This window comes from Oryctolagus cuniculus, chromosome 6 (assembly GCF_964237555.1).
Source record: "Oryctolagus cuniculus chromosome 6, mOryCun1.1, whole genome shotgun sequence".
NCBI classification, from domain to species: Eukaryota; Metazoa; Chordata; class Mammalia; order Lagomorpha; family Leporidae; genus Oryctolagus; species Oryctolagus cuniculus.
This window is the reverse complement of record NC_091437.1, coordinates 130804312-130825707: the sequence shown is the minus strand read 5'-3', so window position 1 is coordinate 130825707 and position 21396 is coordinate 130804312. Positions and strand designations below refer to the sequence as shown.

Below are 21396 nucleotides of genomic sequence, written 5' to 3'. Positions count from 1 at the left end.
GACTCCTTTAGGGCGCAATTTTGTTTTAACACACTGATAATGTAATTTTACATTGTGTCAGTTTGTTTGGTTATTATCCAGTTGTACAATTCCACTGTATTCCTGATAACAGATAATAACCTTAGTACCTCCTATATCCTGAAGTCATTTAAAAAGCAATATTGGAATTCTGCGACTAGCTAACTTAATCGCCTTATGATTTTATAATTCCCACTGCTAAATATTTGGTTCAGGCACTCACCCTCTCTTTTAAGAACACTGTAGAATCAGGCAACAGTTACATATTTTCCATCAATTATTGAGTAGTAAAACATGCATAAAATATGAGTACAATTTTTCCCTTTTAAATTCATTTATTATTTATATAATATTAGGTTCTAGGTAAACTTAAAACATTCACTTGTAGGCTACTTTAAATATTAGCTATCACATTTAAAAAGGCTATTGTTTTAAAATTCCAATAATATGCAATCAATCCTATTATAAAGTGAATGTGGTCCAGACTTTTGCAGGAATTGTTCTGTGAAAGGTTTTCAGCTTTGAAAACTTAATCAATTTTGTCCAAGTGTGGAAAGTTCCTAACCCAAGCTAGATCATATTAGAATTTGTCATTATTTTCAACATTGCCTAGTATGTGGCCTCGAACACAGAAGACAATCAATACAGAGGTAAATTAGTCTCATGGTTAAATTTGTGCAAATAAGCAAAATAAGAGCCTCGAAGATGGACACAGAAGAGTTTAATGATAGGTATACAGTCTTCCACATGATTTTAGATTATTGTGCCCTTGGAAACAACAGAGAAATTAGTATAAAGAATTGCTGTCACTGTTATTTTAGTTCTTGAACACTTTTTCTTTAAGCCAAACCAAAAAAACTGAAAAAAAAAAATTCCATGACAAACTTGCATGCAAATATGCAAAGAAGAATACTACTCTGTTATCCTGGCCTAATAAACGGCATCTTTAAAACTGCTGATTGTACAACTGAAATTGAAGTCAACATGCTTAAGACTAAATTTAAGCTTCATCACATCCTTGAATTTTAAACACTATGAACCTCAGTTTATTCAAATATAAAATGAAACCAGCACTACTTACAGCATGACATGAGTTCGCTGTAATGGCAAATATGAAGTGGCATTTAGTGATTAGAAAAGTTCCTGAAATTTAGAATAAAACTTAATAAATGGGCAGGCACCGCGGCTCACTAGGCTAATCTTCCACCTTGCGGCGCCGGCACACCGGGTTCTAGTCCCGGTCGGGGTGCCGGGTTCTGTCCCAGTTGCCCCTCTTCCAGGCCAGCTCTCTGCTGTGGCCAGGGAGTGCAGTGGAGGATGGCCCAAGTACTTGGGCCCTGCACCCCATAGGAGACCAGGATGAGTACCTGGCTCCTGCCATCGGATCAGTGCGGTGCACCGGCCGCAGCGGCCATTGGAGGGTGAACCAACGGCAAAGGAAGACCTTTCTCTCTGTCTCTCTCTCTCACTGTCCACTCTGCCTATCAAAAAAAAAAAAAAAAAACTCAATAAATGGTAACTGCTATTATTAACATCAGTATCACCATTATCTTTATACTTAATGTAAGACTTTCATTAAAAATAAAATATTGAGAAAGGCCATGTTGTTGTTGAAGTACAGTGGATTAAGGTACTGCTTGCAGAGCTGGCATTGCACATCTGAGTGCAAGTTCATCCCATATCTAAATGGCTTCTCTGCTTTGAATCCAGCTTCCTGCTAATGCACCTGGGACAGTGGCAGAAGATGGCCCAAATACTTGGGTCCCTGCCATCCACATGGGAGATCAGGATGGAGTTTCTGGTTCATAGCTTCAGCCTGGCCAACACCTGACTGTTGTAGTCATGTGGGGAGTAACCAGCAGATAAAAGATCTTTCACCCTCCTTCTAAATCTTTTTCTCTTTTCTCTCTCTACTACCCCCAACCCTCTCTCTCTCTCCCTCTCTCTCTCTCTCTCTGTTGCTGTACCTTCCAAATAAATAAATAAATTTAAAAAAATATAGTAGATATATTGGGGTGGCTATTTGGCCTAGTGGTTAAGACACTCATTAGGATGCTTGCATCTCATATCATAGTCCTTGGGTTCAAATTCCATCTCTGCATCTAATTCCAGCTTCTTGCCAGTGTGGACCCTGAGAGGCAGCAGGTGGTGGCTCAAATAGTTGGGTCTCTGTCATCTACGTGGGAAAGTAAGATCGGGTTCTGGGTTCTTGGCTTCAGCCTGCCCTTGGTCCAGCTACTGTGGTGATTTGGGTTCCAAAACAGCATATGGGGGCCAGTGCTGTGGCGTAGCTGGTAAAGCTGTTGCCTGCAGTGCTGGCATTCCATACAGGCACCGGTTCTAGTGCTGGCGGCTCTACTTCCAATCTAGCTTTGTGCTATGGCCTGGGAAAGCAGTAGAAGATGGGCCAAATCCTTGGGCCCCCACACCCACATGGGAGATCTGGAAGAAGCTCCTGGCTCTTGGCTTCGGATCCATGCAGCTCCAGCTGTTGTGGCCAATTGGGGAGTGAACCAGCAGATGGAAGAAATAACTCACACTCTCTCTCTGTCTCTCTCTCTCTCCCCCCCCCCCTCCCTCTCTCTCTCTGCCTCTCCTTCTTTCTGTGTAACTCTGACTTTCGAGTAAATAAATAAATCCTTCAAAAAAAAACAACACAGCATATGGGCACTCTACTGTCTCCTTCTCTGTCTTCTGCCTCTCAAGTAACAACTAAAACAAGCGAAAAATTTAAAAAAAGTCATGTGCCCAAGAAAGGGGAAAAAAATCCAAAGATGTCTTCAGACATAGGCTTCTGAGTCTGTGACAAGTCTCTGCAGTTACAAGTGGGTTCAAAGTATCAGAATGAGCCCCATGGAATTCCTCAATATAAATCTGGTATCAGATGATCAAGTTTTCTTGTACACTGTGTGATACCAACCTGAGTGTCTTGGCTTTCTTTAAATTTGAATCAACATGTGATTAGGGGTTAAGGTGAGCTAAATACAGGACAAGCAGCAGTGGCATACTTATCCAGATATACTCAGTTCCATACTTCTGTGCTTCTTCACAATTCTATGGGGTCACTGTTGTGGTGCAACAGGTTGAGCTGCAATTTGTGATGTTGGCGTCAGATGTTTGAGTCCTGGCTGCTCTGCTTCCTGCTAATGTGACTGGAAAGGACTGGAAGATGTCCAAGGACGTGGGACCCCTCCACACACGTGTGAGACTAGGACAGAATTCCTGGCTCCTGGCTTCAGCCTGGCCCAGCCCTGGCTGTTGCAGCCACTTGGGGAGTAAGCCAGTGGATGAAAAATCAATCAATCTCTCTCTCTCTCTCTCTCGGTCTGCCTTTTAAATAAATAAATCTTTTTTTTTTAAGTCAATGATATCCCTTTATATTAAAAAAATCTGCAAGATGATCACTCTACTCATTCTACTTGTATAGCTGAGGAAATGAAGATTGAGAGGGGTTAAATGATTTGTGCAAGGTTACATATGAAATACAGTGTTTTTCTCATGATATCATCCTTTCACATACAAGGAAATCTTCCATGGTGAATTGGAAGTGAGGGGGTGAATTGGAAACGAGGGAGAACTGACACTCTCTCACTCTTTTGGTTAAGAATGTTTATTCTCTTAATCTGAAGATCTAAGGAATCTGATTAGTTTGAAATAGCAAATCCATAAAAACTAAGAAGTGTAATTATCCCTGATTTGAAGTGTACAAACCCACACAGAAGATGCCAGAAGTTTAATATTGGAAACTCAAAAACATAAAACTCTAACCTAATTATTATTCTTTTAATCTATGACTATATCACCATACTTTGCAAACAATAAGCAAATAAAGAACCTATGTGTGTACAGCAAAGAAAAGTAGACAGCCAATGTTCAACAGATGGAGGATTTCAGGTTAGTGGGCAGGCCTTTGCTCATCCTACCCTCCAGCGCAGCTCCTTTTCACTTCAGCATGGGGCTTTTTAGTATTTTTCCATTCGAGATAAGTAAATTAGAATTATCTGGAGTCTGCTGAGAATAATGGCAAAAAACAGACGACCCAAGAAGTCTGGTCCTTCAATGTCTGGATGACCTAATTACTTTCTGGTATGACAAGGGGGTAGTTGAGGCAGGAAAAAAGTACATCAGATTAGAATGTTAATGCCAAATACTGTATCTTTTCTTCTTGCTTTGATAAAACAAGAAGATGGTAGCCTGTCAAATAGCACTAAGTGATGGAATATAATTTTATAATAGTTATTTGATGGACACTGGAAATGAAAACTTTATAGTTCTATTTAATTTTGTTATGAACCCACACTTAAGAATACTTTAAGAAGCAATATGTATCTAAAATTATATAGTTACACATTAAGTGACCTTTCACACCATAAGAAAATATGATAAAAAAATCTCAAAGGACATTTTAAGCAGCTGCTACACATATGCAATTTATATTATATTTGTAAATAGGTGCAGATGTACTCGCAGATAGCCAGGTCTGATAACAGTAATTCTGGAACACAATCCATAAGCAGTTTAGGTTCTTGGTTAGAAAATAAACAAGTAAAAGCAATTGTGGCATCAGGAATTTATTTTTCATTCTCAGAGAGAGTATCTTAGACATTATGAATAATGTGTTGCATGCAGACACAAAGATGTTAGCCCATAAGCAATCATTCTGTTGTGGCAGCAGTTCATAGTTTTATCACACTATTTCTCCTCCATCTCAGTGGCCCATGTAGGTTAATTATACTCTTAAGCCCAAGGGATGGCATCGGTTTGCTCCGAGAGTCATAGTGATTAACTAGTTTTGATGTAATGTACCCCAATCAAAATCCAAAAAAGTTATCTTTTCAGTCAAGTTTCAGTGCTGATGGAGTGAGCCTCCTCTGCCACCAGCAGAGCCATGCCCACACAGCAAAGAGCCACAAGACAGACAGAGGTAGACAGTCTGAGGATAGTTTGAGGGGTAAAACTATTCCTGATGACCCAAATAGTCCTGTTCTATAAGCAAAGGACCCCAGTTCTATAAGCAAAGATACCCTTGTACCTTCAAAGCACACACACACATACATATTTTTTAACAATCCTATTTAGTTGGATTTCTATATTTGTAAACAAGAGTCCCAACATAGAACATATACATTATGAAAATATCTCACATTGTATAAATCTTTAAGTTACCTTAAATCTAAATTATCAAACACTCAAGTCTTTCTGCTTGGAGGAAGTTTATAGTACATGGAACCTGGAGAGACAGAAGATTTAGAGCCCTGGTAGCAGTAAGAGTGCTTCCTGAGATCACATTGTCCAAAGCATTAATACTAATGAACAATATGAACTTTCAACAGGGATAGGATACAGTATATTTGATCATGAGGCTCTTGCTTTAAACTTTGGGGCCTATGGAATGCATTTTGGGAGGGCCACTTTTTAATATATATACTTTGTAATCTCTTAGCATAGTATTTTGAGAGAAGGTACTCATCATTTGAAAGTGTCAAGGAACTGGCAGATATGCAGAGTACAAAGATTTAGAGTTGTCAAGACCCACATTTGAACTGGCTCATTGTTAGCTCACCATGACTACAAATATCCATAGTACCTCTCTAAATCACACATGTAAAATGAGAAAATAATGACTATTTCATTGAGCATCCATAAGCCTAATGTGCAACTTTACTGTAAATTATATAAATATGCATTAGAACACCAGTTACCAACTTACTAGCTATGTGATGATGGCAAATTATTGATCTTATCTAAGTCACTTATTAACCTTTTGTCCAGTAGGGTAGTCTGTTAATTACCATATAGAAGCTTATTAGATAAGGATTAAATGCAATAATATATAGAGAGTAGTTATTGTAGTCTTGGTATTTGAAATGCAATATCAACTGTTATTCACATTGAATAATGTCAATTTATCTTTGTGAATTAAAAAACTACTGGATAGCATCAATTTAGATGGTTCATGATCACACTATCTGAGTGCCTATTATAGCATCTTGCAACCATTCATTGTTTGTTTACCTAGTCAACCAATCAATATTTACTTAGTGCCTTTTTTTTTTTTTTTTTTTTTGGACAGGCAGCATGCCAGGCCAGGGTCAAGAAGGGGACTAAGACACAGACATTGCCTTCAGTTAAGAGAGTAGAATGCAAAGGCAGGCAATGAAAGCTAACTTTTTACATACTGTTTTCTTGAACACATGAACTAATGAGCATAGAACAAAGCACTGAAGAGCAAGTGCATACAGTTTAGTAATGTAGCACTGTGGAGAGAATATAAAAGGGGCGTAATAAATGATGACCAATTATATCAATATACAAGTCAAGCACATAGTAGGATCAAATACATATTTTATGAGGTAATTAATTAATAAGTTTCTACAAATCACCCCAAATTATTTATTGCCAAAAGGCTTAAGATATAGCCAATAATAACAAAAAGGCATAAACATGACAAAGAATTATAAATTTTTATGTAATCATCATCTCTCCTAAAAGAATTCCTAATTTATAGACACGGTGGAATTCAATCATAACAGTGGAACAACTATGGCCATGTATTACGTTGCTATGGTGAGGATAAGATATTGTACAAAAGAAACATGTCCACAACAACTGAACCTATACACCAAAGTGTCTTTTACATTCTCAGTGTGGGCATTGGTAAACTGATTTCATTCTACAACATTCATTTCACTTTGACAGATTATACTGACACATTCTGGGAAAAACTCACTTGCTTTTGAGCTGAAAGCTCCCACCAGAACAACGTAGGTATTTCAGGTCAGAAAATTAGTGGGTTTGGGACCAGCAATTACAGGAGGAAAAGGAATATAATCAGATCCTGGTGTGCAGATTGTTTTTTTAGCTTGCAAATTCCTTCTTTCCGGTGTTTCAACTTTCAAAGGCTTATGGTAGTTTAGAAGCAATCCTCTTATAAGTGTACAAATTGTAATGATTATAGGAACAAGTTGTAATTGTTTCTAGCAAGTTTTTAAGAGTCTTTGATGTTATGATTAGTGTTTTATATGGTAATATATTGATAGGGGTGCTTATTTGCTTGTTCCCTTGTCTGCTTTTATGGTTTCTAGGTTCAATGTACAAATAAATCTTTGATCTCAGTAGGTCTTTTTGGTTAAAAAAGAAAGCTGAAAGAAATTAAACATGAGAAGCACAAGGTTTTGCAATATTTACGAAGAAGTGAGATTAGGGATTTCACTGTAAGAGTACAGAGCAAGGGCCCATAACTTGAACGTGGGAAAAAAGAATTAGCAACCACACCACACATGAGGACAGTTCTGTATTGATCCCATCATGTCCCATCCCCGAGCTGCAGCTCCTCTATAGCCAGGGTGTCAGTACACACAGGCGTCTAGGTTGATGTCACACTGAGCAAATCAAAAGCAAAGCTCTGTAAGCTATCAGCTTCCTCTTCCCCATTTGCCTTCTGCCCTTCAGAAATCACCATGGGGAAGAATTCTGTCTTTGCAAAGGTTTCATTTTCAGCTATCCTCTCATCATGTGTGACTTCAGGAAACTGAAATGTAGTGCCTCCTGGAGCAGGCACCTTGACATGAATCACTAAATTTCAAAAGGAATTTACTTTTTGATAGATAATGCCTAAGAGGGGAAATCTGAGATTTCATCAAACCCAGCTATCAATAAAACCAACAGTGAAGGGAGGGTACCAGTCAAGCCACTCAGATACTGGTTTAAGTAAATGTGAAAGGCACTAAGTACTTAATGGTATGGTGCTTTTTATTTTTATGCCGTACAGAAAAAAAAATTACCCAAAATATTTTATTGAAACTATAAGTTATAGGGACTTACAAGAGAAAAATGAAGACAGGGTATCAAATTATACTTTGTATTCCCATTCCAGCTCTAGTGGCACTGTTTTGTAATCTCAGGTTTCAACATTTGGAAAGAGACAGAGAAATAATCTTGTGTTTACCTTTGCTGTACACAATGCAATTGTTTTTGTTGTCTTCCACTCCTTGCCAAGTCACATCCAGCAGCCACTTGGGACCAGCAGTCAGCACCATTGGGACCTGAGTCTTTGTCTTCTGTAGAAAGAATGATAACAGATGCCATTTGCTTTCGTTGATTAAAAACTTGAATAATAACAGTACTAATCATTTTATTTTTACAAACAACTAAATCTCCCAAACCCTAATCCAAGTCCTTATTCCCCTGTCTCCTGATATCTTTTTAAGACGACAGAAGCTGTACGGCTTTACTGCTTTCACTAATCTGAATGGTAGAATTATTATCAAGGATATTTTTTTCCCTAAATGATACTGGATCAGATCTCCAAGATTAGACTGATCTCTTGCGGCTCTGAATTATAAAGAGAATGCAGATGACTTTCATTGCAAAGAGCAGAGTGTTTAGAAGTGAACTTTAGACACATTGTACTTTACTATCAACAGGATCTCACTATTTCCTGAAACAGACAGGAAAGAATTTAAAGAATCAGGATCCATTTCAAAGCTCTATCCTGAGCAACATTTATATTAGAGTAGAAACTTATTCTGAATGAATAATGAAACCCCCTCAACCCCCTTCACCAGGTGTGGATATGAGTCTGAATGTAACTGAAATAATAATGCTAATGATTCACCATACATTGTCCCTGAGAAAGACTATAAAAGAGGAAATGTGAATACATTCAAATGCAGAGCAACTAAAGAATGACATCCCTTGGTCTGAGAAGCAGAAAGGCAGGGAGACAAGTGCTATCTTTCTAACAAAATATTTTCACTGTGCATTTTAAATATAAGGCTCAAAAGGTTCATCATTTTTGGCTGTTTGACACCCAAATTATTTATCTTTAAAGCACTCTTGATAAATTTACATGGCTGAAATAAGCTAGGCAGGAAATAAAGTAAGTCTTAGCAAGGCTGTGTTTTCTGATGAGTCACAGTGAACGGGCATTCAGACTTTTATCATTCACCAGCCCATGTTCTGTATATCAAATATCATAAAACCACAGCACAGAGTACAATACAAGGGTCTCAAGGTAATTTCTGAACTGAATTTTCACCTAGATATGATCCTGCCAAAGAAATATCAGCCCATTCTGGGACTTGCCACATATTACATGCTATCATAAATTTCCAAAATTGGCATTAACAAGTATTCACTTGAGGAGGTCCGTGCAATCTGATGATTTCAAATCTTTCAGGAATCTGAAGAACCCATTTTACTTGCCTCAGGACAACAAAGGCAGCATAGGATATACCAATCCATTGCTAACTACAAAGCCATATTTAAAACTATACATGCAATGAATTCCTGATCCTTCCCTAATGTAACAGTTATGTTATAATAGGCTAAAACTAACATAAAATATAGTTTAATGGAAAAATCAACTATGGTGGATAAATTTAAAAGAAAGTCTGTTAAAAACAGCAATTTATCAAAAATAACAGATTCTAGCACTTTGACTTTTATATTTCCATTTTGACTCACTTTTAAAGTCATAATTTTTCTTAATAGTTGTAACTATCTTAATAAGCATTTTAATAGTTGGCAAGCATAACCCAGAAAACGTTACCTCAAAGCCCGAAATGAAAGAAGTGAATTCAAATTGCACTCATGTGTATACACACATACACGGACACACAAACACAGAGGATATTTCAAAAACTTTGCAGAAAATATAATTAAAGATAAGCTTATATTTGATTCACTTTTAAAATCTGTGCAAATGAAGGATCTTCAAAAAAGTTCATGAAAATGAATATTATGAAAGAACTGATTGGATTTCAAAAAATTTACACAAATAAATTTATCTTTTAATTTCATTTTTCACAAACATTTTGGAGCTTCATGTGTGTGTATGTCTGTATATTTATATTATCTAAGCAAAAACGTTATCAAATTTCCCTATCATATTTCCATTTTCAAAATAGAATTACTAAAGAAATAAGCTTATTAATATCATAGTGATTCATACCCAATTAAGTATGGTATCTTACTGATACATATGTTTAGTCCTTTAATTACAAGAGAAATAGGTAAATCTATAGATCAGGTCTACAGATCTCTCACTAGTAGGTAGAACAGGTTGATGGAGGAGTCTCAATTCTGGTGAATCCAAATATGGGGTACTTAGTAATTTTATTTGTAAAATCTATATTCTTCTGATTTCAAATGATAAATTCAAAACAGGTGGCTGGCATGATATCTACTGGATTCTGTTAATTCATGAGGAATAATTATAAATTACATAAATGTTACACTTGATAGTTCTTAAAGCCTCAGGACTTTTTATAGTCAGATTTTACAATTTTTCACAGAAATTCAAACGATCAATATTGATCAGAGGATGCACAGATTAGGAATAGCTCTTGAAGGGTGTTTACATATCAGGTCCAAACTTTGGTTTGTAAATCTAAAACAGAAAAGGCAATGAAGATTTTTTTTTAGCAATAAAAATATATAAAGGGACTACTATTGATAGTATTTGTGCAGGCATTTTGTTAGACACAACTCTTACACACCTAGTCCTCATATATCTGTATTTGATAAGAAAATTGCAACTAAAAGATTAAATAATTTCCATTAAGTCCAACAACTGGAAGAAGGTCGAGTCAATATTAACTTTTGTTCTAAACACTACACCTCCAGGATGAAATGCCACGATTTGTCTGGGATGGAAGGATCTCCCAGAAGACTACACTTTCAGTGCTAAAATCAGAAAGTCCTGAGCAATCCAGAATGAGTTATTCACCATCACTCCTACTGCTATTAAAACAATATTATTGGTTTGCTTCAATCTTTTAAGAATTTGCTAAACACTGGCTGTTTGGTAACTCACCTGAATGATTTTGTTCTACTTTTAAGATTTATTTTTAAGTATTTAAAAGGCAGAGTTACAGAGAAAGGAGGAGAGACAGAGTGAGAGAGAGCGAGAGAGAGTGAGAGATAGACAGACAGACAGAGATATCCTCCATCCATTGGTTCACTCCCTAAATAGCTGCAACGGCTGGGGCTGGGCCAGGAAGAAGCCAGGAACCAGGAGCTTTTTCCTGGTCTCCCACATGCTTTCAGGGGCCCAAGCACTTGGCCATCCTCTGTTGCTTTCCCAGGTGCATTAGCAGGGAGCTGGATCAGACATGGAGCAGCGACTTGAACTGGCGCCCACATGGGATGACAGTATTGCAGGCATAGGATTAGGTTGCTACACCATAGCCCAGTCCCTGCTTAATTTTTATAACTCAAGGACAGAGAAGTTAGGTGATAATACTTTCTCCATTGTAGACATAAGCAAATTAAAGCTTAGAAAACTTGATCTGGGTGGTAACATCATGGCACAGTGGGTTGAGCCACAGCCTATAACACTAGCATCCTTTATCAGAGCATCAGTTGGGGTCCCAGCTACTCCACTTCAGATTCAGCTCCTTGCTAATGTTACCGGGAAAGCAGTGGAAGGCAGCCCATGGACGTGGGACCCTACCACCCATGGGAAGACCCTGATGGAGTTCTAGGCCCATTCAGCCTGACCCACTACAGGCTGTTGCTACCATCTGGGGAGTGAACCATCAGATGGAAGATCTCTTTCTGTCCCTCTCTCTCTGTAACTCTTTCAGGTAAATAAATACATCTTTCAAAACAAACAGACAAAAAAAGTTGACTCTGTGACTCAAATTAAAGTAGCTGATTAACACCTTTCCTTAAAGATATGTTACACATTCTGTCTTTCAAAACCTTGGCCAAAATTTATTATGCCTGAATACAATTTTTAAAGAAACTGTATTGAAGAGAAACTAGTTTCTTTTACTCCAAATCAATAAGGCGGAAGCAAAAATGTATCAAAGAGTTGCTGAAAGCTGTACCCAAGCTGTAAAGTAAATAATAGGTAGATAAAAAAATCTCAAGGAACCAGTTATTACAGTTTTGAGGACATAAGTCAATTTCTTTCTGAAAAAGTCAACTTTCATAGAGATTGACCTGTCTTCAAAGAAGATTACCAAGTGTAAGGAAAAAACGAGTTAGCCAGGATTATATGAAATCTACACTCCAGAAAAATCCATGAATAGAAAACAACAATAGCCACATCGATCATTAGGTTCTTTTACCCCATTCTCTCACTAGCATAAGGATTCATGCAACTCTAGAATGTTAAGAGCTAGAAGCACCTTTCAAGTTCATTGAGTTTAATTACCTGATTTCACACTTGAGGAAAGTAAGGCCAAGATGCTTATCCAGTATCCCAAGAGTATAATTAGCACAATATATTGTAAAAGTGAATGGATACAAAACATTGAAAGGTAAAGGGACTCCCAAAGATGGCCATGAACTAATCCCATAGAAGCTATGTGATTTAAGTTACCTTACTTGGTTAAAAGTATTTTAAAGATATGAGGGCCTTGAAATGATCAGATTATCCCAGATTATCTATGAGTTCAGCCTTATCACAGGAGTCCTTGGAAGTATAAGAGAAAGGTAGAAGAGTAAACAAAAGAGGTTCAACATGAAAATGACTACGCCTGCCTTCCCAAACACCTAAAGACATGTTGTGATGTTTACAAACTATCTATTTAAAGCTTGTGATGAAATATTTGTTACTGTCTACTTTTCTGGTCTCCACTTTTTTTTTTTTTTTTTTGACAGGCAGAGTGGACAGTGAGAGAGAGAGACAGAGAGAAAGGTCTTCCTTTTGCTGTTGGTTCACCCTCCAATGGCCGCCGCGGCCGGTGCCCTGCAGCCGGCGCACCGCGCCTATCCGAAGGCAGGAGCCAGGTGCTTCTCCTGGTCTCCCATGGGGTGCAGGGCCCAAGCACTTGGGCCATCCTCCACTGCACTCCCTGGCCACAGCAGAGAGCTGGCCTGGAAGAGGGGCGACCGGGACAGAATCCGGCGCCCTGACCGGGACTAGAACCCGGTGTGCCAGCGCCGCAAGGCAGAGGATTAGCCTAGTGAGCCGCGGCATCGGCCTCCACTTTGTTTTTAAAAGATTTATTCATATGCTTGAAAGACAGAGTGACACAGAAATATTCCATCTGCTAGTTCATCCCCTGAGAGTTTGCAACAGTCAGGGCTGGGTCAGGCGTAGTCAGGATGCAGAAACTCCAGTAAGGAGGAACTCCAGTCTCCCATGTGAACAGCAAAGACTCAAGTCCTTGGTCAATCACCTGCTGCCTTCCTAGATGCATTAGCATGAAAGCTGGATTGAAAGAAGCAGGGCTGGACACTCTGATATGGGCTGTAGATATATCCCCACTGGCAGCTCAATCCATGTGCCACAACGCCCACACTTCTGGTTCTTTTAAAGTTAGGTATGGCCATTTTACTTTACTTGAACAATGAACCTGAACAAGAAGCAATGTCAATCCCAGCAGAACTTGCAAATAGCCGATGGGTAACTCACCTTGCCTTTGTCAAAGTGATTATGGAAACATGTAAGGAGGTGGGATCCCTGGTGACCACAGTGGCCAGGTAGCTTGAGAAGGAAACTTTTTTATGTAAAAAAAACTGTTGTGTCCTTGGGTTGCTTAAAACCCCAGAAAAAATGTAGTTTACTCTCACATGCTATAAAATTTTTCTCCATTTTTTTCTCATTTTGAAATAACCTATGAGTTTCATAGGTTGAAGATTATACTTCATATCTAGGCAGTAATAAATCTTACATCTTTCAGTAATTAATCAGTTCCAGGTATATAACAAGATCCTCAGATTTTGGTTACATAGAGTTTAACAAAAAAAGAAAAAGTGTACTTTCTGAGGCTCTACATTGACGTTAAAAAATCTGCACTCCTGGACACAGTTTGAACTTGCAGTATCATGTTTAGACAGCCCACAACCAGAAAAACTTGACAAGGACAAAATGGGTCAAAAGTGTCATTTCTGAGGAATAATTAGAATCATCTAATGTGGATAAAAGAGGTCAAATGAGCATCCACTTCTCACTAACCTTTGGAGTTACTGGACCGACAAAGGAGGTAGCCTTCAATAAATGTTTATAGTCAAGCCAAAAGGTTAATGGAGATAAAAGTAGACAGCCCAAAGGTAAAGAATAGAACAGAATTCTAACCCAAGAAGCTGGTGACATAATGCTATCTTCGGGATCCCAAATATTACTGGGAAAAATTGTGAGATTTCCAAAATCAGAGCTGAGAAGAGCTCAAAGTCTTAAGAAAATCTTCCTAGTGAGAAAAGCTCATTTTTTATATTAACAAGAATTATTTGATAGAAAAATTGGCTCCCATTGACTTTGGGAAATACAATAAATCATTACAAAATCTCACTCCAATGCTATGAGAAGTACTTTGATGCTGATGAAAACACTCCTGGTGTGTTGCTTCTATAAATGAGTAATAAGTGAAAAGAGCTGAGGCCTGTTGGCAACATTCTGTTGCTGTAGAACAATTGTTTTAACAATTCACGGCTAGTTCTATTCTCTCAGCTATAAACACGTATTTGACAGTAGGCATAGAAAGCCTTCAGTGGGTGCAGGTTCATTTCCCAGTTGCTCCACTTCCTATCCAGCTCCCTGATAATGGCCTGGAAAATCAGTAGAAGATGGCCCAAGTTCTTTGACCCAGCACCCACGGGCCTAGCTGTTGGCTTCGGATTGGCCCAGCTCCAGCCATTGTGGCCATCTGGGGAGTGAACCAGTGGATGGAAGATCTCTCTCTCTCTTTCTTTCTCTCTCTGCTTTTTAAATAAACAAACAAATCATTAAAAAAGAAATAAAGAGAAAACCTTCAGAATTACTGCATGTATTAGAGTTAAATATTTAGAACCAGAAATACACACACACACACACACACACACAGTCACATGTTCTGGCCCTTAGGAATCAGACATTACTACCACTGCCAACCTCCTCCAACTGAATTATTTTTTATATCTAAATGAAAAAAAAAATGGTACTTGGTGTGATTTGACCTTGCATTACCACAGGGAAAATTTTACACAATAAGAGTATCAGTTAATATATCCAAGCAGTTCTCTACCCTGGAATTCAATTCAAATTCAATATGACATTCACAAAAATATTTTATCACTCTCCCTTTAACTTTATGCAGTCTCAAGTGACAGTGAACTGGAATTTATAAGCTCCCCTCACCAAGTCTATTCTATAGGGGTATTAACAACTTAAAGCCTTGGACTACCTGGAGTGGGAAGAAATATGCCAAATAGCAATTCAAGGCCCTATACAATTGTATTTTCAGTGTATCATATGTATTCACAACATTATTGATTTGATTGGAATTTACAACTTTCATTATGTTGATCTCTACCTCATAAAATTGTGTTTGTTAAATATCTTTCAAAAAGTTATACAGGAAACTCTTCTGTATGAACTTGATGCTGAGACAAAATTGTTCTCCCCACCTCCCAGAAAATAGAGTATCACTTTAAACTATATAAGCAGAGTCACCCTACTCCATGTGGTCTATATGAGAAAAAAAAAAAAGTCTCAGCAATAACACTGAAATATTCTGCAAGACTAATTAATGTGTTCTGTTCAGATAAGACTAGGAATACCATTTGCTCCCATTATTGTCATGTGCTTCCATTTGAAACCAAAATTTAAGGAGTAGGTTTTGGTGCAGCAGTTAAGTTGTTCCTTGGGATGCCTATATCCCATTTTGGTGTGCTTGTTTCCAGTTTCCATTCTATTAATTCCCTGCTTTGAATCCAGCTTGCTGGTAATGTGGACCTGTGGAAGGCAGCAGATGATGGCTCAAGTACTTGGGTCCTGGACTTCCACATGGGAGACCCGGCTTAAGTTCCTACCTCCAGGCTTTGGCCTATTACAGTCCTGGATGCTGTAGGAATTTGGAGAATGAATAAGTACATGGAAGATTCTCTCTCTCTCTCTCTCCCTCTCTCACTTTCTCCCTCTTTTCCTCTCCCCTCCCTTTCATATACAATGGAAATAAAATTTTAAAAATTTAAAAGTAATTTTAAAATAGAAAGAAAAAGTCATGTAACTACCTTAGGATAATACTCCACTGAGAATTGTAGTCTTCTTTTTGTATACTATCTAAAAACAAACTAGGTATGTGTGTGTGTATGTTTTCCACAGATTCAAATAAAAATCTTAGAGAAGTTCCAAACTCAATCAAGAAACACAGTATTATCAACATCTATCATTTGGGAAATAACAAAGCTTACTTTCATGAGATTAACCAAGTTGCATTGTTTGAAAAAAACTTGATATGCTCTAAATATTTTCAAATATAAGCTCAAATCAATTAAGGATACTCTTCAATTATGAGATACATGAAGGGAACAAATGGGAAAAATAGTAATAATGTGCTATTTCAAGAATCCCTACACTATACCTAAGTATAGAATAGCTTTATGAATGGGAAGCTTGGGGATATTTCATTTGAACAGTGTGAACAGTGTTTTTTTTTTTTTTTTTTCCTTTTCTTTTCTTTTCTTCTTTTCTAAACACAGTTCTGCCAAACTTCCTTTAAGGACAGCATGAAAGTGAAAGTCAAGAAAACTTTTGCTAACAAATGTCTTTAAGTTGACTGTGGTATGCGGGATCTCAAACTTGGTAAGAGAATTTGCAACAACAAAATGAGTGTGAAATAAAAAGACAGAATTCTTGACTACTATATTCATACTCCTTATGTCATGTAGTTTTATCCCCATGAACCAAAAATTCAAATAATCATCTTCGCTGATGCATATTTGCTCTAGTTCTCAAAACTGTTGGAACACAACTTAACATGAGTCATTGATTAAATACAAGAATTTCCCTAAAAGAAATAATGATCTTATTAGGAAATGGAACACAATAGTTCTACATTTATAGGTTATTACAAACAATTTATCTGCCCCCAAATAAAAACAATTACTTCATTATATTTAGAGAGAATATAACATTATTCAAGATTACTCTCTGAAGACACAAACACTTCATTTTTTAAGAGGAAAAAAATCTCTGAATAGCAAATATCTAACTTATCCAGATATTTATTGTACTTTCATTTTCAAAAATGAATACACTCATCTCTCCTTGCCTTTTGCCAACTTCACTCCCACAGTCTCATCTGTTCTTCACATACATTTGGCTCCAATGAAGAACTACTCCCTCCAAGCTGGCAACCATTAACTTCAACCTTTTATTTTCCATGGCTCTGAAAGTCCTAGAGTGTTTAAGGAGTGTTATTTTGCTCCTGGCAGAATTTCTGGGCTTGCACCTAGTGCAATGTGCAAGAGTCGCAGTGCTGTAACCCCAAAACGGGAAAAGTGAGCTGCTCTTGGGTCAGTCTCCTGATGCAAGGCTGTCCCATATACCTCTGGGAGGGTTGGGAAATCCAGAGAGCTGTGGGACCAGCTATGTGACCTGGAGGTCAGTCACTTAACCTCGAAAGGTCTCATTTTTCTTCTCTCTAAGATTATGTCACGACCTTCTAGCAAATCTACATATAAATTCTGAGTGTAGATTAGTAGATTTTCTATACATAAATATAATCATTCACACACACATATATTCATATTCAACACACTGGATTCATGCTTACTTGAGGAAATGCGTATTTCTATTGGAGAAACAAGGAGAGTCATTCTAAACTGTCTTGGCATTTTACCTCCCTCATAGAAAGTGGTGTGTTTAAAGGTAGTACAGAGCACAAGTGTACACAATATACACACACATATCTACAGTTAGTGGTCCAAAACACCATCCTGTATGTGAAGTAATCTTACCATGCTGAGATACGTTCATCATTTGTGAATAAATACACCATGAGAGCTAGTCAACCTTTTGGTAACCTTTCAGACTGCTTCATTTAGCAAATCTTAACTTCTGCCCACTGCCCCCCCAAAGAGAACAATATTCATAGCAATAATGTATTATATTTTTCAAAGCCAAATACAAGTATTTTTTCGTTATTAAACATTGTTCCCTTGATTTGTGCCCTTGTTTCCATCTATAACCATAGCCTACTAAGAATTCACTTATATTTTACAGTTAAAACACAGTTGACACAATTATATTTTATACTGATGAGGATTCTACAGTCAACCAAAATAGGTAAAAGAAGGGTATGTCCTTCTGAAGAAAAGAAAATGTGGGGAAATTATTTAACTATACAGTACAGTGCCTTTTGGGAAGGCAGATCTTCTATGACACAAATCACTGGAAGCCCTTATTAAAAGTTAGGTCCAGAAAAGTAAAACCCTGGCAAAGTTTTTCTTGAAATGTGAAAATATCTGAGCACCTGAACAAAGCTCATCTTATCTGCAAAACATTTTATTAACAAAAATATTTTAAACACTAACATGTAGTGCTTGAAGTAAGTTTGACTATGAGGGTGAATTTCAGTCCTTGTTTTTTAATTTGAACAAATCAATTATCCTAATTCTAAACTTTCAGAGTGTAAAAGCCAAGAGCCCAATTCACTGGGGGTATGTCATCCCATCTGCAAGCAGATGCCATGGTTTCTGTTGTAGACAACGAGAAACCAAGTCCAGTTATACACTCACCTTGGCCTTCTGCAGGGCCCTAAGCCATGGAACTATTCTCAGCACCTCTATTGGTCTGGGGAAATTAAAGGAGCATGTCTTGAACTCAGAACCAATTGAGATCAATCTTTATTCATTCTGCCCGTGGACAAGTTTCTCAAATCTGACTTTCTATTGTTACTAGTCTTCCACGGGATTCTGTCTATGAGAGATATTGTCTCTGTGTTCCTGGTAAACCTGAACTTTTATGTTAAAATATATATTTATAACAGGCACATTTTAGAGAATATTCTCAGTCATATAGGAGAAAATTAAATTGTAGTAACTGTTTTCTCATTTTTTTATTCAATTATATTCTTTTATAAAAAGAAGAGAAACATGAACAAAAACACCGATGTGGGTGTTGGAAAGGATATTTAAATAATGTTCACCTATTAAAATTTAATCACTGGGTGCAATAACCGTGGGTTACACTCTGTATTCAGCTGCATGTGAATATTAAAGTTTGTAACAAGAAGGCTCAGGTCATCTAGATGTAGTTTTTACCAGATGAGTAATATAAATTTATGTATAAAATCATTCCAATTAACAATAACTAATCACTGTTACCTTTAGATTTATCTATATGGTTTCTGTTTTGAAAGTGCTATTTAGGTTATTATGCTTTTAAAATAATTTTATACTTTTGCAAAAATACATGTATTCATTTTTCATCCAATAACCTTTAATGAATATTTACTACATAGAAAATGCTAAGAATAGAGAGATGCAAAATGAATTACATTTCCTTGAGATGCCCATAATATGTGAAAGTACTTCAAAAGATCATGGAAATGGATAAATAAATACATTTATTTTGCAAAATTGGGAATGCATAATATGTCTTCAGAAAACTTGTAGAAAATTCATATTATGAAAAACTATGATTGGATTTAAATTTTTTTGCCTCCAAAACAATTTAAGCTTTAATTTTCTTTTACATCAGTTATTTCAAGTAGCCTTGTAGCCTTGTATTTATATTAAACATATCTAATTGCTAGACATATCAACTAAATTAGTATCAACAATGAAGCTTATTATAAGTTTACTGACTGACACACTAGGAAATCACAATGCATATATGCTTAAACATTACTAAATAATAGTGTTGCAATCGATGAGATTGTTCAACAGCTGAATTTTGAGAGCTAGGATTAACCTTCATTACAAATTAGGACTATGGTTAACTGTACAGTTAGAATCACTGAGGCTTTCTATTACATAAATTCAAAGTCCATAATATATGGCTATTATTTTTATAATTACATATAAAACCCAACCATACTGATTCTTTTTTAGATTTATTTATTTATTTGAAAGTCAGAGTTAAACAGAGAGAATTAGAGAGGGAGAGGGAGAGGGAGAGGGAGAGGGAGAGGGAGAGGGAGGGAGGGAGAGGGAGAGAGAGAGAGAGTCTTCCATCCGCTGGTTCACTCCCCAGATGGCTGCAATGGCTGGAGCTACACGGATCTGAAGCCAAGTGCCAGGAGCCTCTCCTGGGTCTCCCACGTGGGTGCAGGGGCCCAAAATCTTGGGCCACCCTCCACTGCTTTCCCAGTCCACAGCAGAGAGCTGGTTTGGAAGCAGCTGGGATCCAAACCAGTGTCCATATGGGATGCTGGCACTGCAGGTGGCGACTTCACCCACTATGCCATAGCGCCGGCCCCACTGATTTTTTAAACATTTTTGTTTTAAATCATGTATTTCCACATCTGTCAAACATTACTTCACTTCACATCCATTTAATTATTTTGACTGTTACATAAAAAGTTTGACAAAAATATTTTGAAAAAATATTACAAAAGTTGAAATATTTTGGGACCTGTAGCCAAGATGAATTATGTAAATATTCTTTTCATTAGATACTCATTATTTTACTTAATGTGCTTTATTAATTGTCAAAAAGTGATTTAAATATTGCACTTTGGGCCCACGTTGACAGAGTTTGACCCACATCTTAGTCTTCTGGGGCCCTAATCACTTAGTAACTGTAAGATACTGGGCAAGTTACTTAACTGCTTTGCATCTCGGTTTCTTCATCTTTAAAATAAGCATATTAAAAGTATGTATGGGGCAGGGGCTGGTGCTGTGGTGCAACAGATTAAAGCCCTGGCCTGAAGCGCCAGCATTCCATATGGTGTGCCAGTTCTAGTCCCAGCTGCTCCTCTTTTGATCCAACTCTCTGCTGTGGCCTGGGAAAGCAGTAGAAGATGACCCAAGTCCTTGGGCCCCTGCACCCATGTAGGAGACCCAGAAGAAGCTCCTGGCTCCTGGCTTTGGATTGGTGCAGCTCCGGCCATTGCGGCCATCTGGAGAGTGAACCAGTAGATGGAAGACCTCTCTCTGTCTCTACCTCTCTCTGTAACTCTGTCTTTCAAATAAATAAAATATATCTTTAAAAAAAAGTATGCTAGGCCAGTATCCCATGTGGGTGCCAGTTCAAGCCAATGTTGCTCCACTTCTGATCCAGCTCCCTACTAATGCACCTGGAAAAGGAGCAGAAGACAGCTAAAGTGCTTGGGCCCCTGCACCCATGTGGGAAACCTAGAAGAAGATCCTGCCTCCTGACTTGGGCCCCACCCAACTGAGGCCATTGCAGTTATTTGGGGAATGAACCAGTGGATGCAGGGTCTTTTTCTCACTTTCTCTCTCTTTCCCTCTATGCTGTTTACATAATAAATAAATAAATAAAATATTAATAAAAAAGGAGAGCATCTCTGTCTTAAAAAACAAGTATGTGGATGAGTATTGTGGTGCAAAAGGCTAAGCTACCACTTGGAACTCAAGCATCCCACTTAAGAGTGCTTGCTCAAAGTCTGGGTACTCTGCTTTCAATTCAACTCCCTGCTAACGTGCCTGAAAAGCAGCAGATGATGGCCCAAGTACTTGAGTCCCTGCCACCCA

General features: G+C 37.6%; 1 protein-coding gene across 2 annotated transcripts in view; it reads right to left on the bottom strand.

Moving 5' to 3' along the window:
- ZFPM2 (zinc finger protein, FOG family member 2) overlaps nt 1-21396 on the bottom strand; it is a 507451-nt gene that overhangs the window by 167752 nt on the left and 318303 nt on the right. For both annotated transcript variants that reach the window (XM_008255815.4, XM_017341487.3), the window contains one exon: nt 7967-8078. In XM_008255815.4, the coding sequence (XP_008254037.1) occupies nt 7967-8078 (112 nt within the window). The remainder of the gene's footprint in view (nt 1-7966; nt 8079-21396) is intronic.